We start from the raw sequence: 14,708 nt of genomic DNA, 5'->3' as shown, positions 1-14,708 counted from the left end.
ACCTCAAAATAATGACTCAGTATCTAGAAATTATGAGTTAGTATCTGGAAACAATGACTAAGTATCTGGAAATGAGTTACTACCTGGAAACAATGAGTTAGTATCTCGAAATAATGACTCAGTATCTGGAAATAGTGAGTTAGTATCTCAAAATATTGACTCAGTATCTAGAAATAAAGAGTTAATATCTCAAAATAATGACTCAGTATCTGGAAATAGTGAGTTAGTATCTGAAAATAATGACTCTGTATCTAGAAATAATGAGTTAGTATCTGGAAACAATGACTAAGTATCTGGAAATAATGAGTTACTATCTGGAAACAATGAGTTAGTATCTCGAAATAATGACTCAGTATCTGGAAATAATGAGTTAGTATCTGGAAACTGACTCAGTATCTGGAAATAATGAGTTAGTATCTGGAAATAATGACTCAGTATCTAGAAATAATGAGTTAGTATCTGGAAATAATGACTCAGTATCTGGAAATAATTAGTTAATATCTCAAAACAATGACTAAGTATCAGGAAATTATGAGTTAGTATCTAAAAATAATTAAAACCCTTCACAAATAAGTTTGCATCTGAAAATAATGAAACTACCTTAAAAAAAATTCATAATAAAATTTCTCAAAACACTGACTTAATATCTTGAGGATAATGACACTAATTCATTATTTTTTAGAAAAAAATGTCATTATAATGACTTAAAGGATCTTCTTGTTTTCATCACACAGGTGGAAATGGGCTTCTTTATGCACCTGTTTGGAAACAGCCTGATTGTGGGTCTGTTCAAACACATTACTGGTCAGATATTCCCAAATAAAGCCTTCACATGCAGCATCAGAGAACTCAGCCACCTTCTGAACACCTTAGTTACCTATCTGATGTTGAAATGTAACAATGAGCTCACTTAACTTCTATCAGTAACTCACACCTTATCTTAAGACTGCATGTGAAGATTGTGCTACATATGGATTTGTCTCCTGTTGTGTGTGCTTAACGACTACTCGTGTCAGTTCGTAACACTCTGAAGGAAATTTGCAAGCAAGGTACTGACTCCAGACCAATTTGCGTAGCCTTGACAAGCCTGCGAGCCACTGTCAGCGCATAACAGGACAGATGCCACATCGAGATCCATGCAGCCATACTCAGCAGTTGCCAGGAGCGGGCCATGAAATGCACAATGAACAGTATTTAAAGTTCATCACCAAAGTACAGCGAGGAAATACTGCAAATGTTCTAGTGTGATGACACCACAAGCACAGTCAGGTAAGCAATCACAACACAGAGATGTGTTGAAGTACTGCACAGACATCTGAAAGTACTGCAGAGAGCTGGTTTGTGTCCAGTAGCTGCTCTGTTCTTCGCTCAGTATAGTAAGTTCTCAGTGAATCAAAAGACACGTTTATGGTTTCAGTACAAAGTGTTCACTCCACAACATGTACCGTAACAACAGTCATGGAAAGCTAAAAGATTACGTAATATCCCTTTTTTAAACCTAACTTTTGTTTTCTTTTCCTCGGCCCTCTAACGAGAAACTTTGGTTAATAATAATGTGTGTTTCTTTTCTACGTACACTCTCTACATGTTAAATAAGACTCAAAAAAGCAAGTCCACACATTTGGTCATTTCATTACTTCATTTGACTTTGCCTTGTCTTGTTCTTCAAAATAAAATTCTAAGTTTGACCACTGGAGAGAATAAAGGCCCATTTATGCTCAACATTAAATACAGATCCGGATATGGACAGAGCCTTCTGTCCGTGCTCCGTGTTCATTTTGTCCGTATTTCTGCACATTTCCATAGAGCTAACGGATACAGGCCGAATGGAGCAGTACCACCGGAAACCGTGGGGGCAGTGTTGCTGCCATCCTGAAGTACTGGAAATGATGCTTGTCGTCAATTTCTCTCATCAGCAATACTAGAGGCTTTGTCTTTTATGCAAGAGGTACATTATCAATATCTCCTCCACAGTCGCCATGTTTGTTTTTGAGTTTGTTGTTGTCAAACTTTTGACTCTGGGCTGCCCCCTGGTGGATATATTGGTTAACATCCATGCCAACGTAAAGGACACATGGAAGTACGTGGGCAGTGATGGTAACATCATTTGAAACAGACATATACATTTTCGGACGTAAAGGGAGCATAAATGGGCCTTAAGGAGAAATGCAAAACTGAACTGTTTGTGCTATCAGCCACTCTCCGTCCTTTTTGTTAATCATTGTTTTTTGGAATACATCCTGCGTTTGTTTTATGTAAAAGTTTGCAAACTTGTCATGATGAAGTGTCATCTGCTCAGGGTAAATGCTGAGAGCGAGTACGAACTAGGATAGAGGTGTTCAGTTGTGCGTAGCATGAGGCACTGATCTGTGCTTCTGTCTGAATCTCTGTAACCGTCCAGCCGGTCTACTGAGTTTTCCACACGTTGTTGAGTAGTTTGTACACCTCCTCGTAGATGACAAAGACTATGGCAACATCCAGGCATACGCGGCCAAGCCGAGGAACTGTTCCTTTGTAGAACCTGGGGATAAGATGAGATGAGGTCAGATGGTTTGTCTACAGTAGTGAAAACTAAACAGCTCACAGCATTTATCTGGATCAGGGTTACTCACGCCTGTGGTCCTTCCTGCTTCAAGATCTGGAAGGCGCAGTCCACTGTGTTTTTGTAGCGGTGGGCCTCCAAACCCTGCAGAAACAGTGTGTGTTAAAAAGGGCAAATTTGATGACAGTAATAAAATGGTCACAGGGTTGTTCCTACCTGCATCCTGGTCTTCACCACATCCAGAGGTGTATTTCCAAAAACACTTGCTGCTCCCGCCGTCGCTCCAAACATTGCCGTGACAATTGGGTGCATGTCTCGCCTGGGGTCATCGCCTTAGAGGCCAAATCCAAAAGTTGGTTACACAGAGAATAAAGTAAATAGGAGGAGAATGTACAATGCATTGGATGGAAAACAGGGACATTTTGCAGCCAGTAAGCTTTCTCACCTTTGTACCAATTGCGCAGCGCATTCATCACATAGAATCGGATGGCCTGATTGGTTCCTTGTTTCAGCACAGTTGCTGTCAGACCTTGATACGTCCCCCTCACACCTAAATGAGTCACACATGTTTCTTTATAGAGCTCAAGCTATCCATACTGATAGTTACAGACTCAGTTATCATTACCGGTAGCCAATAAAAAGGAGCAGGGCCAAAGTGACAACTCAACAAAAGATGCTGCACATACTCCAAACTGTTTGTGTCATGTTGACCCACCCTGCTCTCTTACCCTGTTCTCTGATTATCTCACTGACTCCATGGAAGAAGCCCCTGTAGCGAGGTCTGAGGGAACACTGGTCATGGATCAACTTCACCTGGAGGACATGGGAAGAACCACCTTGTCAGTTTATGCAGATCATTGCTGACAAAAGCTTCCTGCAGTCAAAGAAATCCAGCTCCACCGACCTTGAGCGTCTCCATGGGGCAGACGACGATGACTGCCTCCGTTATACCTGCTCCTAAACCACACAAGAGGCTTCGCGTGTTGTCTAAGCGACCTGTGGCATCTCGCATTGGGTTGCTGAGCATCTCAAACGTGCCAAACCTGTGAAAATAGGAAGGTGATGCATTCAAGAACAAGGGTCAAAATAAACATCAACAGATGAACAGTTGTGTGATGGATTCCACTGTTATCAATAGTTTGTTCATTGACCAAATTAGAATTTTCTTAATGGTCAGTGAGCCAATTCTACTAAGTTTGTAAGTAGCAGTAGCATAGTCGATTAATTGGATAGTTGATTGACTTTTGATTGGATTTTGTAAGCATTTGATGGTTCCATATTCTTAAACTTGAGAATTACCTTCTCTCTCTTGTTTTGACATCAAAGTTTAGTACATTCTTCACATTTTGGACAGTTGGTTGAACAAAACAAAATATAATTTAATGAGATCTTGGAAATTGAAGAGACTGCATTATAGACATTAGACATTATTACGACTCATCCTTTGTCAGTGAAGATTCTCAGTCATCCATGTCATGATAATCTTAAGAGCTATAACATAGGCAACTGGGTTTGCTTAAGTTTCTTGAGGACATTTCACCGCTCATCCAAGAGGCTTCTTTAGTTCTAACAGACTAGAGTGGAGCTGCAGGCTTTGAACTCTGTGTTGTTGTGAACCCTTACAGAGTCGTTGAGGAATGCAGCCTTGGGATCCCTCCCCAGACGACTTAACACTCATTCACACCTGGACTCATCAAACCCAAACGACACATAATTGCCGGGTGGGTCAACGACTCACACGTGACCTCAACGACTCTGAAAGGGTTGCGACCAGAACTAAAGAAGCCTCTTGGACGAGAGGCGAAATGTCTTCAGGAAACTTAAGCAAGTCCAGCTGCCAATGATATAGAACTTAAGAGACTCATCCCTTGATTTTCAACTCACACAAAGCACAGCATTGCATACTGCACTATGATTTTTGTTTGTGAGTGAAATGATCTTTGGTATCATATTTATGTAATAGAAATGTATTGATTTGTGGCACATTCTTTAAATAACAAACTTCTTAATCTTTGGGTTTAGGGGAAGTATTTTCAAGTCAAAAGGCTCACGTCCAAGTTAGTTCCCAAGTCACTGGTGTTTAAGTCCAAGCTGAGGTGCAATTCTTTAATGATTTTGTTGGTCTAAAGTCTCAGATTTGTGATTCGAGTCTGACTCAGTTTGAAGACATGTCACTCGAGTCCACACCTCTGACAATTAGTCAGTAATTTAAGAAAATACAACATTTTGGCTGCCTTTAACTTAGGTACCAAGAAATGCTGTGTCACTGCTTTGATGTCACTCAGATGTTAAATTAATTTCAAGTTTACAACCCTACTGATCTGTGATGCATAAACCAAAAGGATGCATGAGGCAAACTGCAGCTCCGTCCTCTTTAGTAAAATAAGAAGTGCAAAAAATCTGTACATTAAAAGCTACTGTGCATCTTTACCTCACTGCAGACTTGGGTATTGATCCATAAAGCAGGGAGCTGAGACCGCGATACAGCCCTCTGAGCCCGTGATCCTGCACAGTCAACTTCACACAGTCACCTGCACACACACACACACACACACAGCATCCAGGAGTGAGTAACCCAGCAGAAGACTAGCACACCATCGTGCAGCCAGGCAGCAGTCATACATGTCCCAGTGACCTACCAATCCCTCTGTATCGCGGCGGGTTGGCTCTCTCATCTAGCTGCAGCTGGGTCTTGACATACTCTGTGGGGAATGTGATACAGATCTCTATTCCTCCTGCAATGCCACCTGGGTATAGGAAGCAGAGAAACATGGCTGTGAGGATTTGTTGACTCATTGTGCAGAATTGTTCCTGAAGGTTCTGCGAGGGAGAGGAGCTGGCCATCATTTCTATACCACTTTAAAAACCTGCAATAGATTAAATTCAGAGTGGTGCTGATGCTTGATCATGTCAGGCATATATCTGTGTTTTAATTAAATGCTAATATGGTGTGATTACACAGCAGTGCCTCCTCTGAGCTGTAAGAAAAGCTGAGGTCTACTGAATGTATATCTGCCTCTAATCATTACAGCATCAGCCTTATAGGATATTTATAGATGGTTTTAGATTCATTAAAATGAATAAAATGCAGTCAAGAATAAATGCAGAAATGACACCATACTACTACATCATGCAAATGCTGTAGCATCACTGCTGGCCAAGTGCGTTTTGACCCAGTTCTGCATGGATAGCCTTAATGGGCGACAGATTGAGATTAGACTGTGCTGTGCAGAGAGCAATAGGCGACTATGAGGGGGGAAATCTGCGGGGCTGGATGAATATCTGCAAAATCAACCTGCAAGGATGGCCTTTCCAGGATGGGTGATTTTCCTCCCTCCGATTGCAGCAGCCGCCAGGTTTCTCCTCGCCGCGTACGACCGCTGGTGGGTCGGCAGAGAGCCCAGCCCCGCCGCGGCAGCTGCGGCTGCCAGACGCTGCGATGAAGGCTGCCGATGAGGAGCTGAGCTCGCGCATCCTCTCCTCACACCGCAGCTCTCGCACGGTCCTTCGCACACTGAAAAAGGCTTGAGCAACGAAGACATTTCGATCGTCTAGTCCGGTTATGGAAATCTCCTACCGTAGCGACGGTCCCGCGACTCGGACAATGTCAGACAACAACAACACTGGAGGGTGGCGGCAGGGGGAGCATCAATATTCAAATAGCGGTCAGGTGATGGGGCAGGCCATTGGCTCACCATGCTGCCTAATGTTATTAGTCAGTCACGTGATCATGCATGACTTTTGGCCACCAATAACGTGGAGGATGCTGCTCGGGTAATGTCTAGTCTGACCCTCACTGTCAAGTGCTTTGGTAATCCACAACATTACATCATTTAGGGAGTGTTACTTATCAGAGGAGGGGTGTGACTTTGATTTGTTTTGCTTCAATATTTTTCCATGAGCTTTCCTGAATGACTGGCAGAAAATGCATGACCCTCGCTCCACCATAAATTAGGATGCTTTCATACCTGCCCTGTTTGGTTCGGTTCAATTGAGCTCAAGTTTATTCACCCCGGAGTGACATTTGTTTGAGCAGATGTGAACACAGCAATTGCACTTGGGTTCACACCAAAACAACCAGACTGGGACATTCTTTAAGAGGTGGTCTCCATCCGGTTACAAATGAACTCTGGTGAGGTTCGTTTGTGGTGAGAACGTGTTCCGACCTCGATCCGAACCAACTGCAGTCACATGACACATTGTCTGGGTTAAACATGAGCATGTTACAGTCCTGGAGGCTTATTAATGTGCACTTCCTCCTGTACTGCCTTAATATGCACATTTGGCACATCCAGTTGGGTGCATGTCTCATCTGGGGCCGTCACCTAAAAGGCCAAATCCAAAAGTTGGGTACATGGAGAATGGAAGGAAATAGGAGGAGAATGCATCAGTGCATTGGATGGAAAAAGGAAGACTGGGCAAAAAACAGGGACATCAGATTTTGTTTTGCAGTCTGTAGGCTTTCTCACCTTTGTACCAATTGCACAGCGCATTCATCCCGTAGAATTAGATGGCCTGATTGGTTCCTTGTTTCAACACAGTCACTGCCGGACCTTAATATGTCCCCCTCACACCTAAATGAATCAAACAATAAATACAAAATACAATCATTTAAATGTGTATCCCCCCCCCCCCCAAGCCAAAACTATAAAACGTAAGTCCCTCCCTAGTGCTCAAAAAAATTATTTGACATGCCTCCCTCTTTTTGCCCCCCTTACAAAAAACAAACAGTCCCTTAGTACCAAAAGAAACCAGTACTGTTTAATTTTGCTTTAATAAAATATTAAAAATATACCTTTTCTCACCAGACATTTCTATTATTTATGACATGCACTATGTAAATAGAGGTTTACATCAGCCTATAAAGGGCCATTTAACATTACACACATTAAAATAGGTATGATAGATGTTGTAATTGCAGCCAAGTCACATTGAAAAAAAAGGACAAGGTTCAAGGATATAGGTCTGAAATAAAACATAACAAAAGCCATAAATTATATGACAATATACAAAAATCTTTGTAAAGAGACTAAACCTAGGGTCATATATGCCAAATATATGCTTAATATAATGCCTAATAATACACGGCACATTAGAAGTGCAAGTTAAGGATACAGCGCATTGGATCATACATTATATTCACATCAAAAATTGAAGTATGCAGAGGTATGTATCATGTGTGTACAAGTATGTAGTAACACTAATACTTAAACTCCGAGAGCCATGTAATATTGTAATAACAATAATAATTAGAAGATATCAAATGAATAAGATTAAAACCATGCAATAGTCTCGTGTATCACGACCCACACAATTAAGAGTTTGGTTTATTGCTGCTGCCCTATAATCCTTGTTCCCTTAAATAGTGCTCTGGACATGCCAGAGCACACACATGCACACACACACTGCCTCCCCCAATCACCCTTCACAATGAAACTAGGTCAGTGTTTCCACCCACAACCCCCACCCCTCTGAGGAAAACATAGACACACTGAGAGAGAGCCAGTCAGTGTCAAAACTCCAAACTACAACGACCAATTGTTCTTCTTTTGGTTAATTGGTTGTAAAAAATGATGAATTTCATGCTTCATTCTTTTTATTGTATTTTCGGCGACAAATTGTCTACAAGCACACGAACATGTGTGATCAGACTTTAGCGAACAAATCCAGTTCAGTAGGGAAAAGCAGGTAGGAAGACAGTACTTCCTCCAGCTGGTCTTCTGCTTACCAGCCTCAGGATTTGCAACCAGTGAGAGACTCCACACACTAATGGAAGGTGACAAAAGGTGTTTATTAGACTAAGCATAAAAACTCAGCATCAGTAGTGTAAATCGGTTGTGAATGAGTGACGTATTGATGGTTGGAGTAAAGCAAAGTAACAAAAACAAACTAAGCAACAGAGAAGGCCATGTGGAAGGCGTCTTGACAGCTCAGCAAAAAGGGGGAGACTCCTAGGCTGGCAGCCAATTTGTATCCTTAGGTGTCTCTCTCTCCAGGTCTGGCTGAAGAGCGGTGACAGACCTCTTGGCTCTCCTGGAAGACAAACAACTGGACAGAACTAGAGATACAGAGGGAAGCCGTCACAGTATAGGCCCATATATCTGAGTGTGTGTGCAGGTTCAGGCAGTATATCCTTCTCCAGATGCTCACACACCTTATTCAGCTCCAGCAGCTCCTCATCCAGTGACTAGTTGAAGACAGTTGCTCAGGTCCAGGGTCAGATACAGCAGACAGTTAAGATAAATGTTACAGACACTACACTGACATCCCACATCTCCCACTTGCGCAAACCCCTTCATTGCCATTCTCCACCTGTCCACCAGATGCCCCCAGACTTTCCCATTCGTCCCATGCTGCGTTTCATTAGTAGTAGCACTCTATCTCATTCACTTTGCCTCAGCCCTTGGTATTGAGGGGAGGACTGGGGAATTTAAATGGAACGCACCTTCCCTCATGCTCGAATGCCAAGTGTAGGCTGAGGGCTGTACTGCTCATTACAAATCATCAGAAATACCTGGAGGCTAATTTCAAAGCGGTTGAAGGCATCTTCTGGGGATTATCGAATATGTCAGCACTTGGTAATCAGCTGCATCACTTTCTGATTTAGACATTATTGTTTGTGATGTGAATCATGATATTATTACTATTATTGCTACAAGTTTATGACATCTTGCAACGCAGCAATTTTCTGTGCATTTACAGAGAATGTTTAGAAGATAGTCATGGCTCAAGGGTTTATGTTTTTGGTAAAAGGACAACTTCACAGTGACATCATAATGTTCTGCAAAAACGCTTTTCTAGCCATTATTCAACGTCATAACTCAGGAGCAGAAGAGGTGAACTTTGGCCAGATACTGAATTGGTGACTTTTTCAATTTATTCATCCTCCGCTTCTTTAGTGGTAAGCAACTGGAGTTTTATGTACAGTACTTCCACTTGACCATGAAGGTATTTTTGTGTATCAACCTCTGAAATGACCATCGTTGCTCTCTCAACACTCCAAGGGTCGATCTCACCAATGTCACCTCAGTTTTTCAGACAAATGAAACGGCACTAATGATGGCAGCAAGGATTCGCCCCAAGGACCGAGGGTGAGTCAACAGGAGCATGTTGAACAACTAATGAAGCAGCCCCAGTCACCTGACCTTCCCCGCCCACCTGCTCGCCTGTTTCCACTTTAAATCATCAGCCCTGCTCTTTTTGCCCCTTCATTGCCAGATAGTCAAAGTTGCTTGTTGCCTTTTGACCCACTGGAACCTGAACCTGACCTCTACTCTGACCCTTTAGCTGTACCTGCCTGTGAGCCTATACATTCACTTTGACAGGAAATTATTGGACTGTATAAATGATCTCTGTCTGCCTTGATTGTCTGCCTTTGGGTTCTCCCCCCATTGCCTCATTTACTGAGAACTACTTTTAACTTTTTACTTTCCATATGTCAGCAAATCACACCAGAACCTCCTAAAATAATAAACTGTATGTCGCATAATGTGTCTCTGGTTAAACGTTCCTTTTAACAACATCTCTCATCGTGTCTCATCGCTCTATGATGCCTGTTTACCTCAACACTTTGTCTATACCGAAGCAGCATGTGACAGGAGAGGCTTGGCACCAGTTTTCGTGGGGGTAGTAGAAAGCTGTCATGGTGTTTTCTGTCAGGGAAATCTCAGGCAGCAGTTTCAATGTGAGCCACTCAGTGTTGATGATTTGGTCAACTGATCAACAAGTTGTCCATGAGACACCACACACCACCTTGACAGAGAAGATGAAGCAGAGACAGAAATGAACAAAGGAAACCTGAGGGGGTTTCATTTTCACCAGTGGTACCTTATTTTTTCTTCACTTTTTGCTCTGTAAGCATGTGCTCACATCCAGGACTCTACACAGACCTCACAGCACCTACACTATTATCTTGCCAAGAGGAACACTTCACTGGCATGTGTCCTTACACTCAGCTCCCCAGAGATGACATCTATGATTTTTCAATGATAGCCTTCAGTGCCATCACACTTCAGCCACTTGTGTAAGCAGTTAAGGAGTTTTCTTTGGGGAAAGTCCACTGGACTAATGGCTGAGTCCTGCCTGGCAATTCAGCAAATAACACTAATCTATTTATTTTTTGCTTACCTGTTCATGGAGCTCATTCAAAGTGCAGTGAAAATGTTTGCAGGGGGACTGACATCTCTCCATCCTTGCTGTCTGTGCTGGAGTGCAGGAATAACGCTGGCTCAGGCTGGTTAGGCCTAGTAGATGGTGAGAATGAGGAGCACGCTGGAGCAAAGATGGACTTGTACATCACGAGTAAAGAACCCTTTCAAGTCTGAAGAAGAGATGTAGCATCAGGGGTAGGAACACCTTTTCTGAGAATGTGGGGGGAAAGCAGTTCCAGACCTTGATGATTAGGATCAGGAATCAGAGTTGGATCACATTTTTTAAGTGTGCTCAGCTGATGAGATCTTTCTTCTTTCTTTATCACTGGCATTTTGGTGATGCACTTGTGTCAGTGAAATGTTCAGTTTGGGGAGATGTCAGCTGAAGTCTAATGGGGGATTAATTGGGGTACTGAATTGTATAAAACCAAGATTTGTTTTAGATAGGCCTTAAAGGTCCAGTATGTAGAATTTAGGGGCATCTATTGGCAGTAATAGTATATAATATTCATAACTATGTTTTCATTATTGTATAATCACCTGAAAATAATAATTCTGTTTTCATTTCCTTAGTATGAGTCATTTATATCTACATTCAGAGCCAGTTCACTTCCATGTTGTCCACCAGGTTGTCCTGCAGTCGCCTAAGATGGACAATCCAAACACTGGCTCTAAATAAGGCCATTCGTGTTTATGTGTCAGCCACTGTAGTTCTCCTACACTCTTAGCACAAAGGAGAGATTTCAGTTCTGCAGCCTCACCGCTAGACACTACTAAATCATACACAGTGGACCTCCATGGAAACACTCTCCTTTATCTGGTAAGCTCAGAAAATAGTTCGCCGATTCTTTGCTCCAGTCACCGGGGTCCCAAGGACCTACTTGAAAAAGACACACACCTCCACCTTCTTCAGCTGGACCCCCAGAGAGTGGACATTGGCAAAATCAGAGTAGTATTCAGACTGCCTGAATCTAGACAGCCGACCACTGAAGTGTAATAGTGGGAGCACCAGAGAGAGGGAGAATGCATGACATTGTGCTAGTGGTGGCAAACTAGGTCTGCACTCCTGCAATCACTTAGGAAGAAATCCAAACACGTGCCGCAAGCACACATCAAGAAGTGACCCCCGACTGCTCACTGAGCTACAGGCACGACCTGCATCACTGAGATCTTCACCCAACTCTTCTTAAACTGTCTTCTCCATCAAAGCTCTCCTACAGAGTGCTGTCTTTTCTATTTTGCAATGGCACAAGTGCCTCCTCCATTTTTGTTTCTTTTTTCCCCACTGCCACAGATAGTTAAGTGTTGGATTTCAAGAATGACGAACACCTGTCAGAGGGTTTTATCTCGGCCTGGCAACCCTAAATGTGTTCTATAAATAATCTACAAAGCATTTGCAAATGACTTATCTATTAACAAAGCCATTAGTCACATCAGTCACATTTCTGATGGCATTAGCTTTAAGGTCCAGCATGTAGGATTTAGGGGAATTTAGTGGCAACTAGCAGTGAGGAAGACCTGCTCCCCATGTAGATATAAAGGGCCAATATATCCCCCAAGATCCTACACACTGGACCTTTAAGGTAAATATGTGGAATCACTGATAACTGTTTTTGAGGACTTGTTTTTTTGTCAATATTGTCCTTTTCCTTTGAAAATGTTCCTCTTTTTATTCTCTGTTTCTGCAAAGAGAGGCTCCAGTTGCAATAGAGAGAAAGAGTATTTAATTTCATGTATAAAAAGACAGTCTGATTTTATACACATGCATGTTATTTGTACTGACACATCATTAAACATATCACAGAAATTACACAAAAGTCAAAATGAAATAAGGGATGGACATGGCTAAGCTTAGGTGTAAACAGACAGTTGTTTACAAGCAGAAAAGAGATACTGCACAAGTAGTATTTCCTGAGAGCACTAATACAGAGAGGAGACGGCAACATTTTTAAGTACAAGCAACATTTTTGTTTGATGATAACTCCTTTTATTTCTTTAAGTTCCTCAGCCCTTCAAACAGTAGACACTTGGCCTGTGCAAAGAGAAACAAAACAGTCAGAGGCTCTGGGGTAAACAGAGTGACAAAAGACTGTGGTATGTTTTGTGGAGACTGTGAGCTTACGTGTCTCTATTTATGTCTGTGTCTGTGTTTATGCCAACCTCGTGCCAGCGCAGTGTGTCAGGGGGCAGCCCCAGATGGCAGTGAGGGCAGGTGTGTGTCTGATCAGGCGCTTCATGGTTCCTTTGCCCCCGGCAGGGCCCCTCACTGCCCCACAGGGGGCGACACGTGGAGTGGGAGGACCAAGCTACACCAAAGTGAGGCCGAGGGTCTGTCTGGTAGCTCACTTTCTGACCGCTAGAGGGCGCTGGTGACACAGGATCAGAGTCTTCCTGCAACACAGCATAGCAGCAGATTGTAGGGATCTGGACCTCGGGGACAAACAGTGATTTGTTTGTAAAACTAAGAAAAAAAGGCAACAGAAAATGAACTTAGCAAAAGCCGCAAGTTGCTGCAGTGTCGGGTCTCTCACTGTCAAAGTTGCCTTATCACACCTGAGCCATCGGGTGAATTGATAAGCCTCGGTCACTATCAACCATCCTAAAAGAAAGTAGGAACTTGCATATTTACAAGAGGCCCACTCCCTCTCCTTTAGCCTTTTTTCCCTCCATCCAGGACACTGAACACAAACGCTGCCTGACAAGTGAACTCAACATCACCAAAGATGCCACACACCCCCACCATGGACTGTTCTCCCTGCTGGCCTCTGTAAAGAGGTACCGCAGCATCAGGAGCAGAACAGCCAGGTTTTGCAACAGCTTCATCCCTCAAGCCATCAGACTTTTGAACTCCAAGAGATGATTTCCCTCTCACACACCACCCACTTATACTGAACTCAGTCAATAACCCCCTTCTCACTCTCTCACTGATCTCTAGTTTGAGCCTGATGGACTTTAATTAGTCTTTGCAATGTACATTTTTATATTCATCTTTATAGTCAAATGCAGCGAATTTTATTAAACTCCTTTACTATGGTGAGCTTACACCTTCTTGGCACAGATCAAAAACCAACTTTTGTTGTCACACCTTTCAGGTTTCCTTTAATCACAACCTATGGGTCTCAGTTGTTTGTTTTTGGCACTGACAAAATCTCTCTGAGAGCTTTCATCCTCATACTGGCCCAACATGGCACCTACCCGTTTGGCTCTAAGCCCTCGTAATGGAAAAATTACTTCTGAAAAATATTAATAAATGTATGAACGTGTGCATGATATATTTCAGCCACAGATGGTATTGCATGTCTGAAATATGAATAATTTATTTCATACAATCTCTGTCTGGTACACTTGTCTTCTTCTCACTGAGCCTTTGCTGTGTAAAAGTATTGTCCCTTTGAAGCATTTTAACTCCAGCTGATACACACATACACTCTTTTATTACTATGAATTTGTATGACTGAAAGTTTTTGTTTTTAACCACACTATTTCCTCTGATCTCATTAGGTAACAGATTAAAAAGCCCAAGGTTAATTTCAGAAAGGACTATATTAATTCCTTGTGAGATCAGGATGCTTTTTGTTCTATATTTCCTTAAAATGGCAACATTTCTTTGCACTTATGTTATTTTTGATTGCATCAAGAGAGTGGAAAAGAGCAACTATAATATATTATGGGGAAGAAACACATCCCCTCTGATATTCAAATATGCTCAAAATGTCTCCTGCCAATATATTGATAAAAAAGAATTTGCCATGCTACAACAGATAACTACTCATCCCCATCCTAATTAATCATTAGTACACGTATCATAATCATGAATAAACATTTTCATCACTACAGGTTCTAAAAACACTTCACTTAATAATGTTAACATCAAAATGTAATTTTGTGTTGGGTCTGTAATTATGGAAATAAATAACCCTTTGTTAACAAATGTCAATAGTATGGAGTGGAAACAAATATTTTTTTGGTGAAAAGGGGCTGATTATAAGTGCTGGCCCTGTGCCCAGTGGATCAGT

General features: G+C 42.1%; 1 protein-coding gene across 1 annotated transcript; it reads right to left on the bottom strand.

Moving 5' to 3' along the window:
- Window positions 1-561: 561 nt before the first annotated feature.
- Window positions 562-6,233, bottom strand: slc25a1a (solute carrier family 25 member 1a). The gene is made up of 9 exons (XM_049592887.1): window positions 5,838-6,233; window positions 5,182-5,289; window positions 4,974-5,073; window positions 3,447-3,585; window positions 3,271-3,355; window positions 2,988-3,092; window positions 2,759-2,874; window positions 2,613-2,686; window positions 562-2,521 (listed from the first exon to the last, which is right to left on the bottom strand). Exons 1-9 carry the CDS (start codon window positions 6,082-6,084, stop codon window positions 2,407-2,409), a joined length of 1,089 nt encoding a protein of 362 aa, XP_049448844.1. The 5' UTR covers window positions 6,085-6,233; the 3' UTR covers window positions 562-2,406.
- Between the last annotated feature and the right edge of the window lie 8,475 nt (window positions 6,234-14,708).

This window comes from Epinephelus fuscoguttatus, linkage group LG12 (assembly GCF_011397635.1).
Source record: "Epinephelus fuscoguttatus linkage group LG12, E.fuscoguttatus.final_Chr_v1".
Taxonomy (NCBI): Eukaryota; Metazoa; Chordata; class Actinopteri; order Perciformes; family Serranidae; genus Epinephelus; species Epinephelus fuscoguttatus.
This window is presented reverse-complemented; position numbering and strand designations above follow the sequence as displayed.